Raw genomic sequence first — 21,578 nt, 5'->3', positions numbered from 1 at the left:
ACCTGAACTGCAACCTCACTGGGCTGTTACTGTGTTTCCTTTATTTTTCTGTTCACAGATCGGAACAAATCAAGAGCAGTGATGGCTGGAGTCACCTGAGAGACTTTTGCATACAACAACTTCCTTGAGTTTCTTTAGACATCTATTGTCAGACTATAAACTTCAATGGAAGGAGAATGGATGGAGGAAATATTACACTTCTCCTTTTAACCTTTGAACTCCTCGACTTCCTCATCCACAACATTTCCTTTGGTTTGTTTTCATTTAGTAGACCCCAAACAACAATAATCATGTCTCTATGGTTCACTAGTGGCTAATATGATGAAAATGTTAATCTAGTTCTATAGAGCTGAAGGCAGTATGAACTAATGCCAGCTGTGTGTAGACAGCTGTGTCATTTAAATGTACAATTTTAATGTGCTCTCCCTCTACTTAACATAAATGAAAAGATATTTTCCTCCAAGCTGATGGTCATGTGCTAGATTTAATGCTACATCAGCCCATGGCAATCTCTTTCTGCTTCAATGGAAGGAATTTAACCACTAAAGGGCTACAAAAAGGCCATCTGCCTTTCTCATTAGGTCCAACTTTCATGTGTTTCTCCTTCCTGAAAATGAGTCTTACACAGGAGATGAGTTGGATGATATTTCTAGTTTCGCTGGATTTAAAAAAAAAAAAGAAGCTTTTGTGCCACAACTTCTCTATTATGTTTTAAAACAAACAAACAAAAAATCTTTCAGCAGACAAGCAATTTAGCACAATATCAGAAATAATCTATGTTGATAATACATCTTATATAGTATAACTGTATGAACATATTCAATGTTTATTCCTGTATACACCTGCTGGTATAAACAGGAGGGGGAGGGTTGTTTGTTTTGAAAATGGTGTGACATTTCTGACATCTGACATATTTCTGACATTGAATAGCAATGTCAGAAATACAAGAAAGACAAGAGATTTCTTTCTTGACACTGATTTTTAAAGACCTGTATGGACTGATAATATCCACTCAAGAATCAAACGTGGATGTCTGTGATTTTGTTTTTAAAACACTAGCCTTAACAGTGCTTCTATATAGCTAACTATTCAGTATCCTAAAATGCATCAGTGCTGTGGACGCTGAGCATAAATGTTAAAAGTTGTGCATTTTATAACAAAAACTTATATCTCTGATATCTGCAAAAATCACAAAAAGCGGATCTAATTGCATCAATGCCTTCATACGTTGTTTGTTGATCTCCTTTAAAAAAAAAAGGGATCCTGCAAATATATTGCTTTTATGAATGTCATGAAGCATCATTCTCAAGTGTTTCCTTTAATAACAGAAAGTTCTCACAAGGAGGAAGTGGGGTGGGGGGGGCAGTTGTTGGATGGTTTTATTATGCACTGCACTTTCATTCTCATTCACATGTTTAAGATGCGTGTTCAAGAAAAACAAAACAAAAATAAGAAAGATGAATATTTCTTACATCAGCTTGAATAGGTGAGGACCGCTGAGGGGAGAAGACAGTGAAGAGAGTCAGGGACAGAGATGGAGAGGCCCTCAGGAGAAGTGGTTTGCTGACCCTTTGCTGACCCTTTGCAAAATGCATGTATGCATGTGTGTATGCGTGTTTTTATAATATATTTTCTAATGATAACTGCATCACAATCAGACACAACTAATTTGCTGATTCACTCTGCCTTTGAACCATGTCAAATGTTAATAAAAATCAGTATTTGGTCTGTATCTTTGTCTGAACACAAGTGTGCTGCTGTAATTGGCGAGGATCATTTGGGTCAAATTGATTCAAAGACAGCTGAGGCTCTATGTTGCAGTTGCTGTCATCACCAGCAGGAGGCGAGGAGGAGCCGTACATAGCTTGGGGCTCTGTACAACTCCCCCCCCCCCCCCCCCAATCAAAATCCCTTCCCGCACACGCTTGCGCACACAGTTGCTCACATTTCCATACACTCTTCCTCTTTCACATGTGACAAGAAGCTGGGAGGGACAGGAATGTGATTTCGCTTGAGGGCCAGACAATTAGTGGCTGTTGGAGGAAGGCATGACACACATAACAGCTGAGAGAGGAGAGCAAGACTGACAGAGCGAAGGCAGGGTCGAAGAGGCATCAGAGAGATGGGTTTAATTTGAATGCTTAATCACCACCAAGACAGTTAGAGCTGGTGAAAGGATGTGGTCTATCATGTGACACACTACCTGCTATGTTTTTATTTTACTGTCTTCTTCATTTGTCCCAGTCAACATGACATTAAATCCGCAATTAGCTAAATGTCTTACAAAGACAAATTAAAGCAATTAGCGAAATTAGCATATCCCTTGTTGTGAGCTTTGGTGCTCCTTTAAAATTCCTTTACATAGTAGTGTAAGAAGCTCAAAGGCTCAGCCGCACGTGTTCCAAGACGATGATGGTATTTTAATAAACAGTACATCTATGACAAATCTACACTGTCTGTGAGCATGATGGGCAGTATGACTGTGAGCATGTATGACGACGTTTCCACTGATAGACGTAATTAAATGATGTGTGGCTTTTGAGCGAGTGATCAGATAGGGATGTTCTTCTGCAAAGACATGAGGTCGACATCTTAAGTGTATGTGTTTGAAAAAAGAAATGAAATTGCGCTTCTGCTGCCCCACAGTCATGCCCTTAAACGCGTGCATTTGTGCACCATGGGAGAAGCGCGCGCATATTTGCAAAGCTCCTGAAAAAAAATTGTAGCACTACTTCCTTAGCCTATTGCTGCTCAATGCGCAACTATTAACGGTTTATTAACATATTTTATCACAATAATGTTTCCATCAGAGTGTGTAGCTTCAGCATTAGCATGGGGGAATTACACGCAGCGAGGCACGCGCCTTTTTAAATCACAAATGTCCATCCCCTTATCTTCCATTTTCTTCACTCACGGCATCTTTCGTGAGCGTGAGTGTATATGTGTGTAATATGCGTCTCTGTGCATTTATGTTTATGTGGGCTCAATTTTCTCAGCCAGACTCGGTGAGCACACACACACAACCACACACACGCAATGAGAGATGAGAGAGAGAGAGAGAGAGAGAGAGAGAGAGAGAGAGAGAGAGAGAGAGAGAGAAAGAGAGAGATTTTTATATGGGAGGGACGGACGCTCTCCAGGCGAGGAGCAGAGCTTCAGTCGGGGCTGCCAGGAGGAGCAGCAGCGCTGTCTGCCTCCACGATCCGCCTGAATCCCTTTTAGGACAAGACACTCCATGCTGTGACACTTACTAAGAAAGGTTGTGTGATTGTTAGACAGTCGTGGAGCCAATAAAGCGAAACAGCTTGCGGCTTTTAAAAGCATCTTCGCTCCCCCGTAACACGAGACAGGGGAGCACGGCAGAAAGGGGTTTGCCGATGGTGGCATGGGGGAGTGGTGTGTGTGTGTGCGTTTCCTCGTGGAAGCAGGGCTGGAGGTGTGATGTCTGACGGACATGGAGAGATGCTGTGAGCTCTGGTATTAGCAGCCAGCTGCGCACCGTGCCACTGTCTCACCTCCCTCCCTCCCTCCCCTCCCCAGAATCGCTGCTTCCCTCGCACTGACAATTCGCTGAAATCGGGGAATCGGCTCCACACGGCTCGCTTCGCTCACTACGGCTGGCGTCCTGCACGGGGATCAGACATAACCAGGTATGTGCAGCAGCGCAGCCTATTTGGGCGCTCGATGCGTGTTTGCATGTTGTGGATATCTTGACTGTTTGACTTCATTCTATTTCTTCTTGTTGCTTCCCTCCCCTCCCCCTGTGGCCCTGTCAATGGATTAATGAAACGTTATTTGAAAAATGATGCGGATAGATGGCATCATCTGTCGATGTAGGTGACGTGAGAAATACAAGGTATTACTAATGATATTCCTTGACTAATTGTTGCAGTTTATTCTAATAGTCATTCTGATGCAAACACTGTCGATTCTACAATTGTCCCTATTCTCTCTTTCTCACCTTTCCCTATGTTGCTCTGCATAACGCACAACAGGAACGCATGTGAACAATGCTGGTGTTTCACACTGAGCAAATGCAATGAGACTAGATCTCTCACCATGACGGCCAAAGAAAATGTAACATTTTGATTCATGATGGGAGACTGTTTGTTGTGATGTTGGCTGGTTTCCTAAGGCTGCAGCCAGATATTTCACTGTTGGGAAATGGACCACTTTGGTTAGAATGTAGCTGAGGGTAGGCGTGAAGGCAATATGATCTGAGGATGCACACACCCTCTCAAGCTCAGCTCCCACTAGTGTAGGCTACTTCGCTCTTCTTTCAGAGCAGCAAATACATGCTTAAAAGCAATCATGCACAGAAGCATACATATCACATGTGTGTTCAAACAGGCCTGTGCACATAGATACACATGCATGCACACACCAACATGTGTACTAATCCACACTCTGCCATAATCCACAATCATGTGCTCCGGAGACATGACGTAACACATGATCATCTCTCATCTATATGCATCTATTTATGAAGGTCTTCAAACAAAACATCCTTCAGTCTCATCCAGGGGGATAAGGGAATGAACAGTACATCACAGATGTGGTAATATTGCTTGCAGCATGACAACCTTAAATTGGGATACTTGGGTTTTTCAGCAGCAGTGACTATCAGCTTCCAATATGAGACATAGGTTAGCATGCCTCCAATTAACACTATAGGCTGTGAGACATAAATCATGTTATTGTAGATTGCTCTATTAATCAGATACATGAGGAACAATGGGTGAAATAGATCATTGAAAAGTACTGGAGGGCTTAAGGAAGAAGTGCCTCAGGGCATTGGGAGTGGGTGTGGTGGGGTGCTTCCCCTTTTTCTGTAGTGTTCTCTCTCTGACTCACAAATGGGAGGGGCTGTGTCACAGGAGCACCGGAATTCCCAGATTTTGTTTTGTCACAATAGACCCTCATCTCTGACCAAGCAGCGTCATTATGGAGTAGCCTAAGTGTTTAACAGCACAATGAGGAGGAAACTGTCAATTATATCTTTTGCATCAATTGACGGTTCAGTGCCTTACTCAATTGCTCAGAATATCAACACTGTAAGGAATGGCACAAAAAGCTAATGAAGGCAGAAAAACCATAAGCAGAGGCATTATATGTTTTCCAAAGCAATCCATAGTCAAACATGTACCATGCTAGTTCTGTATATATGACACCCTGTTAGATCATGCAGGTTATATAACATGCATGATTCAAGAATAGTCATTTACTCTATTCTCCAGAGAGAACCTCATTCTATAAAGGTCTATTTGTGCATGGGTGACACTATGGCAACTTAAGCAAAAATAAACTTTTACGTATACTTATCTCTACTTAGGTGGAATCAGGGGAACAATTGTACAATTTTCTATTGAATTGATGTGCTTGTCTTGATGGCTGTGTAGAATTTCACTTGTGGCCAGTAAGCTGCTGTCTATTAACAGAAGCATGTCTGCAGATTTTGTGGTCATATTAGTAAAAACTACGCTAATAAAAACTAATGCAGAGTATAATAATCTAGTTGTTTGTCATACTTTTCTTCTAATTCTTGAATCATTACACTCTAATGGGACGATACAGGCAATACCCCATGGGCATTAGTAAGCCATTTCTGCATCAACTCTAACTCTTTAAGAGGGTGAATGCTTCATTTGTCAAACCTCAACATGCAAATGTCAGGATCTTGGCTCTGTAAAGAGAAGGCAGCTCCATAGTTGGTGATCAACACTCATTAAACACTGGTACTCGTCGAGTCTGATTTGTCCAGACAAGGTGCAACACAGGGCTTTATTTAAGTGTTTTTCCAGTGTCGCTTTACTGTAAACAGCATCATGTCCCAGATGCCATGTTCTATGATAATTGTGAATAACTCAATTTAGTACACCACTAAAATAATTTTTTTTAAAAAGCTTTAAAAGTTGAAATTAACCTGAAGTCTTGATTCTGAGGTATTTTTGTGACTGCACAAAAATTTAATGTAAAATGATGTTCTCCATAATAAACCATTTCATTGTAAGACATTGTTTGAAAATGTTGGATTCAAGTAGATACTAAATTGGCCCTTGTGTGTTGGCATGCGTGGTTTTTTGTGTTGGTCCTGTTATGAACTGACAACCTGTTCAGGGTGTACTCTGCCTCTCACCGCATGTCAGCTGGGATAGGCTCCAGCATATCAGTGACCCTAAATAGAATGAAACGCTTATGCGAAATGAATGGATGGATGCAAGTAATATGATTATCAGAATGAAAAACATTAAAAACAGTCATCAGAAACCACCAATCTTGAGTGAAAAAAATGTCTGAATTCATATCCAGATCAATATGAGTTAGGCCATGCTCCATTAAAGGTAAAATGTTCATAGAAATCTATCCAAAACTTTATGAATAATTCTGCAAACAAAAAACAAGCAAACCAAACCAACCACAAGACATCCTTAGTACAACCTGTTAGTCTAAGCCATGTGTTTTCAAGTAAATTCTTGACTTGTAATATTAATTAAAAAAAGACAAAACGCATAACAGAAATAGAATGCCTTTAAATAAACAACCAATCATATATATATATATATATATATATATATGCAGATTGCCAGAAGGCTAGATTTGTTATCATCTATTCTGAAATAGCAGAGAGTAAACCTGCCTATTAACACAACCTTTTGCAGTAGTTTAAAAGTTTAAATAAGCAGGTGATAAATATGATCATTATAAGAATATAGATATATATATGTATATTATCTTGATATGTACATATTTAGAAATATTAAAAAACACCACACTTGTTGGTGGTACCTCTTCTTTCAAGTTCAGGTCCTCTACCAGAGGCTGGGGAACTTGAGGGCTCTTCGCAGTAGCTGTTCCTAAAAATGCTCTCTCCTGGCCAGAGACCTCTGATGTTGTTGCTGGGATCTGCTGGAGCCATTCTCCCATTTCAGGGGTCACAGCACCTAGTGCTCTGATTACCACTGGTACAACTTCTGCCTTAACTGCCTACATCTTTTCAACTTCTACCTTCAGCTCTTGGTATTTTTAGAGCTTATCATTTCCCTTTTTCTTGATGCTGCTGTCATGTGGAACTGCTACATCTATCACTACTGCTTTCTTCTGTAGTTTGTCGACCACCACAATATCTGGTTGGTTAGCCATTACTTGTTTATCAGTCTGAATCTGGAAGTCTCATAGGATCTTAGCTCTGTTATTCTCCACTATCTTTGGAGGTATCTCCCATTTTGACTTTGGGACTTCCAAGCCATACTTGGCACATATGTTCCTGTATACTATTCCTGCCACTTGGTTATGGCATTCCATGCCTGCAACTTACACCCTGCTACTATGTGCTGGGCTGTCTCAGAGGACTCTTTGCATAGCCTGCACCTGGGGTCTTATCTGGTGTGGGTATGTGTGTGTGTGTTGAGGTTGTCCTGGCCTTGATGACTCTTGTGCTCAGGGCCTGCTCTTGAGTTTCCCTTTCCCTTTTCAAGCCAATGATAGGACTTCTTGATACTGGATTTTTTGGGGTGATTTGAGGTGAAGTTATTCGTACATTACGAGGAGCTCTCTTGTCTTGATATCAGTGGCTTCTATCTCCACCTTTGTCCAGGTTATTATGCCAGGTATATGATGACCTGCAGGGCATTGTGTTGTTCTTCTAATTCAGCTGACTCCTCAGGGAACTGCCTTACTGTTTGTAGTTACTTGGTTGTGGCTGACTTTCTTGTGGCCTCTTCATAGTTGCCATTTGCCTGTGAGATCCCAATGTATTTGTAGTTAGTCTTATGGTGCCCTCTGTAGTTCAGCCCCTTCAGTCGTGATCACTTTGCCTCTCTTTGATATCACTAGTCCAAATGACAATCCTGATGTCCTTGTTGTATATCCTACTGATGTGTATCAGTGAATTGATGTCTCACTCAGTCGTAGCATATAGGTCAATGTCTCTATGTAAAGGAGGTGGCTGATGCCTACTCCACTTCGGAACCGGTATCCATAGTCAGTCTTTGTGATGATGTGGCTGAGGCCGCACTTGCCGCACTTAATATCAACTTGTGCAATTGGCCTCCGAGTTGTCTTCCACAGTCCCTTTGAGTTGTTGATGAAGATTCTTAGTGTCCTGTTGATATTGTAGAGTTCCAAGCATTCCAGCCAGTATCCATGTATGAGGCATTGAGTCATAGGCTTTGTTGTAGTCAGTTAAGATGGTGCACAGATTTGTATGTCTGATCTTCCAGTCTTGTGTGACAGTTTGGTTATTCTGAAACTGGTGTTCAGCTCATCGGGTGTTACTTGTAACACCTCTTCATACTTGAGACTCTCTCTTGGATGTCTGCCATCATGATGGTCACTGATTCCTGTTCTGGAAGATTGCTTTAGTCAGCTCTCAGATCCACTAGCCATGGAGCATTGGTGTTATGTGATGCTTCTCTCTCCCATATGCTCCTCCAGTATTGTCTCTGCCCTGGGTAGGTCTATTCTCATTCCTATTACCCTGCCTCTGAGCATACCCTTTGGATGGTTCAGTGGAGAACATCCTATGCTTTCTCCTGGCTTCAGCTTCTCTAGTTTACCTTCTCTGGCAGTAAGTCAGAGCTGTGAGTTGTTGTTTGGCTGTCTCCAGCTATTAGAGCTCTCCAGAGCTTCAACCATTTCTGTATGGAGTTTGTATGTCCCCCCCCCCCATGATCCTGAATTGGATTGAGCAGGCAGAGAAAATATCCCAGAGCAAGTAGAGAAAATGGATGGATGGATAGATAATGGATGCCTCAAAGGGCATTATATTATACTATGGTCACTCACCAAGAGCAAAAAAATGAAGATAATTGATTTATTGATAGATCAGCCATGAGCCTGAAACTTATGATTATGCAAACAAAATTTAGAACCTGCATCAAATATATTTAAACTATTTCACAATATGTCCCAAAATCAAAACTGCCGCAAATGGTTGTGTAATGACGCCTGCAACTAGAAGTTGTGGTCTGAATAGTGAACGAGATATGAGATCATTCCTGATGATATACAAAGTGCAGAGCAATGGTAGAATATTCACAGCGCGTGTGTCACAGTTACTATTCTGTAGTATTTAGAGGATAAGGCATTGAGAGACAACTCTTAGTGTTTTAAATATTATAGTGTGATATATTTTCCAATTCAAGTCTAATGTTGACGTGTTTGCAGACTCTTGATGCAGTCTCTGAAGGCTGATCCAAAGTATTAATTTACAACAGTAAAGAAGCAGTTTCACTAGACTTTAGAAGGTGTCAGACCATACCATAATACAACTTTTAAAACCTTTACTCATTTCAAGTGAGAAAATTTAAGTTTCTAAACCATATTTTTCTTACCCAACCAAACTATCACTAAATATGGAATGTGCAGGTTTTTGAAAGGCTGTGATATTTTCCTAAACTTGACCAAGTTGTTGTTGTCTAAGCTTAACTGTAGTATTGACATAAGCAAATAGTGAGTGAGAATGAAATAAGACAAATTTAAGAATACATAAGAGATAGGATATAAGAAATTGACAACCATAGAATCTTAATAGACACTGCGTGTCAACCAACAGAATATATGAATCAGACAGGAGGTGGGACAAGTAAGCACAATTAAGGATTTCAATCCTTTTTATATCATATCTATTTTAGGAGATTCAACAGTTGGGAAACACAACACAGATACACCATACAAGATAAAGCATAAGTATTTGGAGAAGTTGAGTGTCAGTCATTAAATACAACAAAAATACATGATTTTGCTTGACTTAATGTGACTTAACAGGCAGAAAAACAATACTCAACACTTTTAAAATACTCTGGGGCTCTCACATATCAAGCTTGTGTAGAAAATATTCTAAATTCTGTCTTGAGAATTTGAGTACAAAGTACAAAAGAAAAATGTATTAATCAAAAATGCACACTCCAAGTGTATTAGTACGAGATCAGCTTTTAATAAATCCTTAAATAATGAATAGCTTCTTTGCAGTTAGTATCTTTCAGTAACACAGGTCCACAGGTAGCACTGCTCAGAAGCACCAAGTAGGTGAGTGTGCTCTCTGAAGAGATGTTTACTGTGGAGCGCATGGTTTGCAATATCAGATCAGTCGTGATCTGTTTTCAAATACCTGTTTGTCAGAGGTGTCTTTTGTACATTTTGATATGAGTTCAACAACATTTCTTTTTTATATATTGTATTTATCATTTTTATTACCAACTGAGTAATTTTACTTTGAGGAAAAGAAAAGATGTTGACATAACATGCTGTGACTTACTAAAAATAATGACTGAATTTTGTCATGAAATGTCTATATTCTGCAGGCTCTGTAAAATAAATCTTTAATAAGATCATAATATAATTATTTCTATATTATTTACTTATAGTACCAACTGACAGCATTTCACTCTTAGTTTCTATATTTATTTTCTTCTCACTATATTATTGTTATTTAGTAGTGTAGATAAATTAATTGAATTTATTATCATATTTTAGTGTCCTATATAAATGGTGAGGGTTGCGTTAGGAAGGGCATCCAACATAAAACATGTGCCAAATCAATGATGCGAGATGGACTCGCTGTGGCCACCCCTGATAAAAGGGAGAGGCCGAAAGACGAGGAAGGAGAAGATTTTAGTGTCCTATAAACTAAAGTGAAATAAATCTCAGTAGAATAGTAACTCACTAATTTCAAATCTGAAATATAGCTTCATCACAAATTTAATAGATCAAGATCTCTTTTCCTTAAGGGTATCAATTGCAGGTTAGAGAGACAGTGGAGTCATGAACCTCCTATTACCATAACATGTACTGTGGTCCTCCTTCTATTGATCATGGTGTCATCCAATTCTGTAACGGCTAAAGGTGCTCCAATAGATTGGGCATTATTGTTATCAGCCAATATTTGCCCTTAATAATTGAATCTGTGGTCACTAAAAAGTGCAATCAGATAGGCCTTATTTTTTTTCCTTTTTTGTTTTCTCATGGAAGATAGCTGCACAGTCCCAAGCAAAGCCTTTTAGAGTGCAACGTGAGAACACAAAACTGGAGTTAAATCAACTAATGTTTATTTTTTGCTATTGAGACTTCATGTCCTCGTCAGATCTCCCTCTCCAACACACACACAAACACATGGATAAAGAATGTAAGCAAAACACCTTGCACAGTTGAAAATGTCAGTAAAGCAACACTTTACTGTGCAGCAAAGACACTTCACTGGACATGACTGACTGAGATGAAAGTGTTAATTTGTCCTAAACACACATGGGGCAGACGTTGAGTCTACCTTCAACAGTTTTCTTAAATGCACCAAACCTGAAAATCTTGAGACTGATCTTCAGCATATGGTAATTAAAACATGGTTGATTGACATATGGATACATATTCAATTCTGTTCAATTCAGTATTATTTATATAAAGCTAACAACAAATGTCATCTCAAGACACTTCAAAGATACATACACAGTATCAAAGCAATTTCTTAATTACTGTAGCTATATTTATATGCCATTGATAATATACATTCGGTACTTATTTTTCTCACATGAATAAAACAACTGCCAGTCAGAAAACTCACTCGGACACAGTCCCATCAAAGGATAACCACACACAAAAACACAACAGCATGTTCCAGTGACACTACTTCAAAAGATGTAGCCAACGTTGCTCTGGCAAAAAAGAAATTAAACAAAATATAACAGAAAGAATTAGTAGACCACATGGAAATACTTCAATTTTTTTGCCTCAGTATGATTTATTATTAATTTGGAATGTTATTCTCATTTAGGTTTGTCTTATTTCATAAAATGTGACTTTATACCTTACAAAAACTATTTAAGCTCGATGCTGTTCCCAGCCACAGGCTAATGTTGAATGATTATCTGGCTGATGAGAAATCAGCTGCTGTCAAATCATACCTTTTCCTCTGTGAATTTAATACTTACATCAGCTTACATCATACTTACCTGTGACTAACTGATCATTTAAAGGGGAACTCCGGTATTTTTAAACCTAGACCTTATTTCTGGCATGAAATACGTTTATCTACTCACCGAGAACGGTTTGGCAAAAGTCGGCGTCCTTTGGAAAGCTATTTAGATAACTCGCAATCGGCGTATATCCATATAACGGAGTGAACGGGGCAAAGACGATGTAGCCTCTAAATAAGGCATTATCTGTCTTTATTTCACCAATACTTTAAGACGAATGAATGATCGAATGTGTACTATTGCTCTGTTAGCTCATGGGTGCTGTTATGTGGCTACTTGCGGCTATAGGAGAGCTAACGGAGGGATTTCTACACAGGCACTCTGCATTGTCTCCGCCCCGTTCACTCCGTTATATGAATATACGTCGATCGCAAGTTATCTAAATAGCTTCCGAAGGACACCGACTTCCGCCGGTGAGTAGATAAACGTATTTCCTGCCAGAAATAAGGTCTAGGTTTAAAAATACCGGAGTTCCCCATTAAACTAAATGGACAGGTGTGTCCAAACTTTTGACAGGTCCTTTTTTAGAGCAGTTTTGATTTTCATATTTACATTTGGATGATAGCTGAAGTTAAAGTATTTTATTATTTCTTATTACCAAACTGCAGCTCAGAATTAAAATAGGATCATTACACAAGATATTTCAGTAAATATAACACAATGTGTTTTTATTAATTTCTGGCCCAGGCCTCGCATCATGAATTTAACAAATCATCAAGTGGCTTGATTCATTCATCATTCATCATACAGAAGCAGCAGAAAACAATCCTGGCAACCAATACAAAGGTTCTATTAGCTAATGCATGGTCCTTCTTCTGTAAGTAACAATAAAAACTAACTGTGGTGCTGTGTTTCACAGCTCATTTGAAGTGAACGTGTCTCTGCGGTCACGAGACTGTAGACATATCAAGCTCTAAACCCCAGAACTAATGTGGAGCAGTTATCAGATGTTCTGCACAAAAAAAAGACTCTTTTGACACAATTGACCAGTTCCACTCTAAAAAAACAAAAAAACAACAACACACCCCTCAGAGAAACTCCAAGCTGTTGAAGCTTAAACATTGCTTTTTTGTGCTGTTTGTAACTATATTGTTGGCTTAAGTGCTGAACCATACTAATTTAACTAATTGGGACATCAAGTGTTCAACAATATAAGTGATTCACTTCATCGGTTTAATTAGTGAAGACATCCGGATAATTTAATTCAAATCAGTATATGGAAAATAAAAATGCCCATTTAGAAAAATGTTTCAATCAGATTTAATTGAAAGATGAAATATTATCTGAGGCCTGATTCATCAAGCCATAATATTTCTATAGCATTAACAGTCTTTCACATTATGAAAAGGGTTTAGTTTTTGGGCTCCATGCGCTCCTTTGACAAGAACTGTGTAGCACTGAATCAATTAGAATAATTGTCTTGTTTTTGCCATAGATGCTGGATACTGTGTAGCTACTGGCTTGACTGCCCTTGAATAACACATCCACGCATACTTGATTGTATACACTGTCAACATTATCTTTTACTTTCTCACTTTTAAAACCCTTTTCAAGCATTGGACCAAGTTATTGTCTATGTAAGCATTAGTAGGATTTTCATTAAAATTAGATACTTTAAGACAATTATTAGAATTACAAAATAATTAAATTAAATAAGCATTCAAATTGTCCTGGTTTCAGTGCTCAAATCATATCTTTTGTAAATAAAATAACTGCTTGATGAAATTTAGCCGATTGTTCACTATATCGATATATGCAAAGTAACAATTGTTTTTTTTGTTATGTTTCTGGGGAGTACAGGAATCTTCAGGCACATGACAATATAAATATTCTTTTTCTTTTTTTTCTTGTCTTACAGAGAGATGTTCCTGCTCTGGAGAAAGGCCACTGAATTCAAAAGTTTTCGTGAGTCACTGCACGGACTGTGCTTCAAGTGATTATAGCAAAGGAGTTGGGTTCCTTCAGTCAAGCACAGGCTGATTGTGCTTAGCTCACCAACACTGCATTTCTAGTCGATATCTTTCACTGGATGACAAAAACAATCTACCGGATTGCCATCCATGGTTTCTGCCCTATTCAAGACTGTATCATCCTATATTGAAAAGATTTATAAAGGAATGTTTACAAAGAAATTGGCAAACCCAATAAAGAAGAAAGAAAGAATCGAAAATAAAGAGCCCAAATTGACCACTGATTTGCAAACACACAATCCAACTCTCTCTACCACTCTGAAGACTACGGTTAAAAAGATTTCCAAATGCTCTTCAGCACGTAATATATCAGTTGAAGAAGACGACGGAAAGAACGACTGCTCATCTCTGTCACCCACTTTCAGTTATCGGGTAGCTATAGCAAATGGACTCCCAAAAAACTCTCCATTTTTGAATAATAATGAAAGCATTTTCCCTGAGGTTCTTTCGATTGATAGTAGCTACTCTGACTCCTTGAGTGAGACAAAACTTGTACGGAGACTGGATGAGCATAAATCACACACTATGCCAGTGAGACGAAACAGGAAGAGCCTTATCAGTTTGGCTCCTTCTGATGGCAGTTCTGAGGGTGAACGAGTGGAACGTTCCAGTTTACACACACTTAGGCTTGGTGCTTTACGCAAGTTAAGAAAATGGAAAAAGAGCCAGGAATGTGTCTCCTCAGACTCAGAGGTGAGCAACTGGAGGAAAACCCTGGGAATACGCAGCAAATCTTTGGACCGTGCTGGAAGGCAGCACAAAAGCTCAACCCTCGAGCCTGGTTCCTCGTCAACAGGTTGCATCAGTCAAACCCAAGATGTAATGGAAATGATCTTTAAGGAGCTTCAGGGGATCAGCCAGATAGAGACGGAATTATCTGAGCTTCGTGGCCACGTAAATGCTCTAAAGAGTTCCATTGATGAGATCTCCAGCAGTGTGGAAGTAGTTCAGAGTGAGATTGAACAGCTTCGCTCTGGATTTGTCCAGTCTAGAAGGGAAACACGTGATATTCATGACTACATAAAACAAATTAGCCACCAGGCCAATAATTCAACCTTGCGGTTCCTCAATGTCCCTGAAGAAAGGTCTGAAAAAACAGAAAGTCTAATATACAAAATACTGAAAGACAAAATGGGTTTCATTGATGCCCAGAAAATTATTAAAGTTGAGCTGGCTCATAGATTAGGGCAGCAAAGAGAATGTTCTAATGCAAAACCCCGTCCTATTATTGTTATTTTTGCAACTCCCCAAGATAGGGATATAGTTTTGAAAAAATGCTATAAACTTAAAGGAACAGGCATTACAGTCTCCACTGATAGCTTAACTCATGACGGAAAAGAGAGAAAAGACAAAACAATGTCATCCTCACAAACATATGAAAGTATGGATATAAAGGTCTCAGGAAAAGATAAAGTAGTGGAGAGCGATGACTGGGATTCAATGGACAGTGATAAAGAACTTGATGAATTAAGCAGAAATAAATATGCAATGGTCATTTCAAAGCCTGTTCACAAGGCCAAATCAGACAAGAGGCGGTCCCATGAGCACAGCCGGTCAGGAGATGAAGCAGGTTACTCAGGCACTGTTCACTATGCTGATGACTCTTACTACGACTCAGACAAGCATGCAAAGGCTTACTACTCTGACCTGACCCCTGGCTGGCTTTCCCAGAGTGACTACTCAAGCCCAAAACTTAGCCGTTCTGAGTCTGACTGTTCAAAACTTTGTCAATCATACTCAGAAGACTTCTCAGAAAGTCAGTACTTTACACGGACAAATGGCTGCTCCCTCCTGTCCTCCTCTGATCAGGAACTGTGGCAGAGAAAGCAAGAGGATATGGCCTCCTCTTGGTATGCTAGCCCTAGTCACCCTCTTAGCCATGATAATCAAACTTATGAACATAATGAAGTTGAGACTACAGAAACTATTGATAGTGGGGTTAGCAATGGACTTGTCTGCATGTCTGGGGATAGAAGCCACTACAGTGGCTCCCAGCTGTCTTTGCAAGGTGATCTATCTCCATGGAAAGACTGGCATCATCTGGAGCAAGGTGCTGACTCTGGCTTAGAGGCCTCTATAGAGGTTAGCAGCCCCTTTGACCCATCAACCATCCCTGGTTTTCCAGAGAACATCACTAAATGTCAGGAGGTTGATTTACAGTTTGAGGGAGATGAAGAATTCATGATGCTAGATAGAGAATCTTCCTTACCACCTATAACCACCCATATTATTCCTCCCATCACAGAACGTGAGCCTGTCAAGACTTCTACCCGGCAGTCTAAAGAGGGAAGTAAGTTAATCACAAAAGAAAGCAAGAAAGGATCATCTAAAGATGGCCCTAAAGTGGCAGCTAAAGTTACACAAAAACAAAGTAAACTGTCTCCTAAAGATGAAACCACCAAAATATTGCTGAAGGAAAGTCCCAAGGTGTCTGGTAAGGTTTCACCTAAAGTATTGTCTAAAACAGCTCCTAAAGAGTCACCTAAAGAGATATCACAATCAGCTGTGAAAGAATGCTCTCCAACCGTCTCTAAAGATGGTCCTAAACTCATACCTAAAGAAACCACAAAGCCCATAGTTAAGGATGTGTCAAAAGCAACATCAAAGGTAAGTTGTAGTGAGGCTGTCAAGGTCACTTCTAAAGTGATGTCAAAAGACAGTCCTATAATAACTCCAAGAGAAAGTCCTAAAGAGTCACCTAAAGAGAGCCCAAAAATTACCCCAATTGATACCCCTGTCTTGACCCCTGACTCAACCCCAAAAGAGTCCCCTAAAGAGTCTCCTAAAATCATTGCTAAAGAACCACCACAAGTTACATCTAATGATAGTGTAAAAAATGTTGCTAAAGAGGTCATCAAAGAAGCTTCAAAACCACTCCCAAAAGAGCCCCCGAAAGATATACCTAAAGTAGCATCTGACGATATTGTTAAAGTACCCATTAAAGAAGTTTCTAAGATAATACCCAAAGAGGCTCCAAAAGTAGCCCCACACGAGAGTCCTAAAGTGACCGCCAAAGAGACCCCTAAAATAGCTCCTGCAGAAGCCCCAACAGTAGCACCTAAAGTAGCATCCAAAGATGTTGCAAAGGATACACCCAAAACAGGTCCCAAAGAAAAATTTCCTGAACTTGATGTTAATCATGGCTTTCACCAGGCTCAGAGCAAGTCTACAAGTATGTATCGCAGCCAGAGTGAGATTCGAACAGAGAAGGTTGAGGAGGTTCCCAAGTCTTGGAGCAGTAGACTTAGCATTGATCTCACTGAAAAGTCCTTCGGTTTTGGATTTGGATCCACTCTTCAGAGAGCTAAGTCAGCTCTGGAGGTAGTCTGGAAGTCTGGATCACAGGGTACCCCTGCTCCTCCTGAGGAACCTACCAACTCCTCTTCCTCATTTATGGGGCGTTTCCGCCCCATGTCCACTTCCACTGCAAATAACTCCACCACTACAATAGATTCAGATGTCCACACAGACACTGCCATCTATAATGCAAAGGAAGAGAAAACGGGTGCAGAAGCAGGGGAACAATCAGTGGACAGTGAAACCCACTATGTTGAAGTGATGGAGCAAGTACTAGCTAATCTAGAAAATAGAACTATTATTAATGACACTGAGGAGATAATTGAGCTTGGGCAAGAGTGTGAGTCTTCTCAGGAGTATGATGTATCTGATGACATTGAGGCCTCTCAAGACAACGATGAATCTCAGGATATTGAGGTTTCTCAAAATTTTGGAGCCCCAGATGATTATGCAGCAGGTGAAGATGCACAAGTTCTTGAATATGATTGCAGTTTGGACGAGCAGTATGATGAGGATAATGAGGATAATGAAACTCAACTAACAGAGGACACTGCTGATTATGATGCAATGATTGAGTATGTAGATGTTGAAGAACCAGATGAGACTGAGGACAATGATGTGACAGAGGAGATGGAAGACGGTGATGAAGAGTTTGAGGGGGTAGAGGAGATAGCAGAAGAGGCTGCTGAGGTGTGTGAAATAGTGGAGCAACATCAGGAGGATGAAAACAAAAATGTTCCAGAGGAGAAGCCTGTAGAGGCACCCACCAAGAAGCGGATACGGCCCACATTCAAAGAGGCAGCGCTGAGAGCCTACAGGAAACAGATGGCTGAACTGGAGCAGCAGATCCTAGCAGGGGGTACGACTGTTTTAACCTTATTGTTTGTTACAATGTCACTTTGCTTTTGCACAGTCTTAAAAGTTTCTTTGTTGCCAGGAAGTGGTGGAGAATATACCTGTATATAGTTAAGTAGTATAGTATATACTTAATAACAATAATTATTGATGTAGACAAAGCACCTGAAACTTTCAGTTCTATAGACAATTTTTGGCAAAGTGTCAACTTTAAGTTGTGAATACGTAACATTACTTCACAAAAAAGTGGGATTTATCTTTGTGCTTCAGAATGCTGGAGCATTCATAAATACAGCAAACAAAGCTGTACGACTACAGATTATCAATAGTACTAACAAAAAAAGCAGTTGCATTGAACAGAAAAACAAGAGGGGGAAATGTGCCACTAATTTCAAATGCCTAACAGGTAGCATGATTTTGAAAAAGAGGAATAATTATTCTGAGCACATGCAATCAAAATAATTAACGAGCCAAAACACATAAAGTGTGTATGGTTTCTTAACTGTAACCATACAGTAGTAGTAGGCAGAAGCCCTTTTTTAGAAATTGTGTAATCAAAGTAACCAGTATGCAACAATTTTTCGTTAACTTTTTGTAAACATTCGAACTTGGCCCCCATTACCTGCCCAAAATGCAAGATTGGCATTGTCTCTATAAAGAGAAATACACTGCCACACGCTTCCAGTAGGTCAAAAATTTGATTGAGCTAATTTAGCATAAGCCCGTTTTATTTTTTTTCTTGCCTTTTTTCTTTTAATAAGATACTTAGTCTGAAGTATTTGGTGGAGATGAACCCAGGACTTGAAACTTTTTTTGTTGGATTTAGTGGGATGTCAGAATTTGGCATATACCTAGGGTTGAAATATTTAGGAGGAGGTTTCTCTTATGGTATACTGGTAGTGTTATTGATGGCACTGAAACATTATTTGTATTCCTGTGGCACATTCCTGGATTATTTTACAATAGACAGTGACTCCAGTATTATGACTGTCACACATGCTTTTCTGGAGGTGTTTCATCATTATTAAAAGAGAATAGAACTTAAATGTTACAGGAGAACTGGCCTCCAAATCTTCTATCAATTCTTCACAATGGACAAAAATGTGAAACTCAGCCATTGTGGTAGCAGACACTTGAAGTAAAAGTGAACATTAAGTTTGTATATATTGACCTGTACTTACAGTACTGTATTTCTGCACTATAAGAAATAGTTTATAACAGAGAACTGTTCCAATTCTCTCATTTGTCTTTTAGTATCATGCTTTTGCCTCACTGCAGCCATTAGCTTGAATTCAATTGATGCATGCCTGATGGGTCAAGGCCTACAAAAAAATTAGTCTGATTCATTGATGAGTCTTCCACCTGGCATAAAAAAGTCAATGGGGAATTCCCACTCTTACTTAAAATCAAAAACTCTTGACCTACATATATTGTTGCTACACTGGGACTCTCAGAGAGGTATTCAGTACAGGAAAAAACAGGAAACAAAGCTACACTGATTGAGAGACTAATATGCGCACATATTTTTTTTGCAGTAGACCAATTCACCTTACTATATCTTACAGATAATAAATTTAGTGTAAATTACTTTCAATTAGCAGGAGACTATTTCCTCTAAAATATGAATAGAAGTAACTATGCAGCTAACTGGAGACATGACAGTCCATGATACATGTAAATCAAAATTCTAATTGATATCTTACATTTACCATGTGTTCTTACTTCAATCATTGCATTCAGCTAAGTTTAAATATGGCACTACAGCTTTAACAGATATATTTATACCTAAGTAAGGTCAAAGTGATGCATCAAAAATGATCATACCCTCCTACAAGGGAGTTTTTAGGCTTGTTCAGACATTGATTTTGAAAATAATCTGGTACAATAAATAAGCTTGTGTTTAATTTTAAACATCACATTTAATACATAAAAGCATGGCTGTGACAGAATCGTGACCTATGCAAACTTTGCTAGATATTTAATATTTGAAGACCAAATTTGTTAGTGTTTTTAAATGAATAGTTGATGTAATTGTGACGCAAGTCAAAATCCTTGTTTGATATTTTTGTAAAACAAATTCCTGCATTAGCCTTCCAGCTGCTTTTGCTGAGCTACAAATGAGAAATATTAAGCGTCAGTCTACTGACTCATTTACTAAGTCATTCATCGTTGTTTTACGTGTGTTTGTAAGGTGTGGCACGCAACACACTCTGAGCATGACCAAAAGTCTTATTTCATAAATAATTCTGTTTATCAACCTCTCAGATTTGAGAACATTTCTTTAATGTTGTACTATCCCCAACTTCGCAAAACTTTACACATTCAGTGTGGATTCTTAGTCATAATAGATTCAGTTTGTAAAATATTCATTTTACTACTTATAGCCATAATTTCATGCATGCACTAAATCCCCATCAGTAGAAATATCTCTTCATCTCTTGTAGCTGATGTGTGTTCCTCATTCTTGTGCTCTGAAGCATGCTGACCGGTCTGTGTGGGAGTTGTGAAGGGAGTCTGAGCAGTGCTGCCTATCCTGCCAGGCCAATCTTCAACTGACTACAGCAGCGTCTGTATTCAGATGCTAATTCACAGTCCCAAGGGCATTCTGTAACCAGGTCAGCCTTGCTTGGAATATTTATAGAGGTCTGCTACTAGTGAAGTTTGGTGTTTGTTCCTCAGGGAGCAAAGGAGGTAAACCCTCTTTATGCTTAGCTAACCACTTCTCGAAAAAGTGTTGATATAAGAAAAATAAATAAAATTCGGATACAGAAAATTGTGTTCCATCCAATTCAAACCACTGACTGATTCAGTATGATGGGAAACAAGGAGAGAGCTTCTTTTCCATAGTTTATACAAACCTTTGGGATTTCACATGAAACACTTAAAACCATATACTGCTTCTGTGATCTGCAGTCTCAATGTTGAGTTATCACCGCTAACACCTTCTCCCCAATCTACGCAGCAGTAAAAATCAAAATGAACTTTTATCAAGGATTTAAGAAAAAAGGAAAAAATCATATTCAAAAGTTTAAATTGAAATTCAAATGCAAGACATGTTTATTAAATAACAAATAAACCCTCTGACATGAGCCTGCCACAACCTAAAACTTAGTATTAACACAGGGGCAGAGGGGAAGATGGTCTAACATTGTACATACTGTCCTCAACTGCAAAAAATGGTGCCACGTGATACGGTTTGAGTCATCAGAGGGGAAAGCAATGCACAAACTGGTTGCACAGGCACTCAGAACATTCATATTGCACTCTGAATTAAAACATTTAAACAAAGCCTGGAGACTGAAACCTGCACTAGAAACATTTCTCATTTCTCTGATGTTTTATCACAGAAATATTCATTATTTGCCATTCATTTCTGAGATTTATTTAAATTGCTGATTTTATGAAATGTGTTCATGTTACTGCGATCTGTTTTCATGCATGCTCACTTGTGTGTTGTGAAACAGAAAATATCAAGGTTATGCTTCCATTT

The 21,578-nt window shown here is 39.1% G+C and overlaps 1 protein-coding gene across 1 annotated transcript in view; it reads left to right on the top strand.

Moving 5' to 3' along the window:
- The first annotated feature begins 3,156 nt into the window (after nt 1-3,156).
- LOC140301670 (protein unc-13 homolog C) overlaps nt 3,157-21,578 on the top strand; it is a 102,607-nt gene continuing 84,185 nt past the window's right edge. The window contains exons 1-2 of the mRNA XM_072380249.1: nt 3,157-3,650; nt 13,825-18,092. Of these exons, the coding sequence (XP_072236350.1) occupies nt 14,027-18,092 (4,066 nt within the window). The 5' untranslated portion in view covers nt 3,157-3,650; nt 13,825-14,026. The remainder of the gene's footprint in view (nt 3,651-13,824; nt 18,093-21,578) is intronic.

Source organism: Leuresthes tenuis, unplaced genomic scaffold (genome assembly GCF_036924035.1).
Source record: "Leuresthes tenuis unplaced genomic scaffold, fLeuTen1.0.hap1 SCAF_2, whole genome shotgun sequence".
Taxonomy (NCBI): domain Eukaryota; kingdom Metazoa; phylum Chordata; class Actinopteri; order Atheriniformes; family Atherinopsidae; genus Leuresthes; species Leuresthes tenuis.
This window is presented reverse-complemented; position numbering and strand designations above follow the sequence as displayed.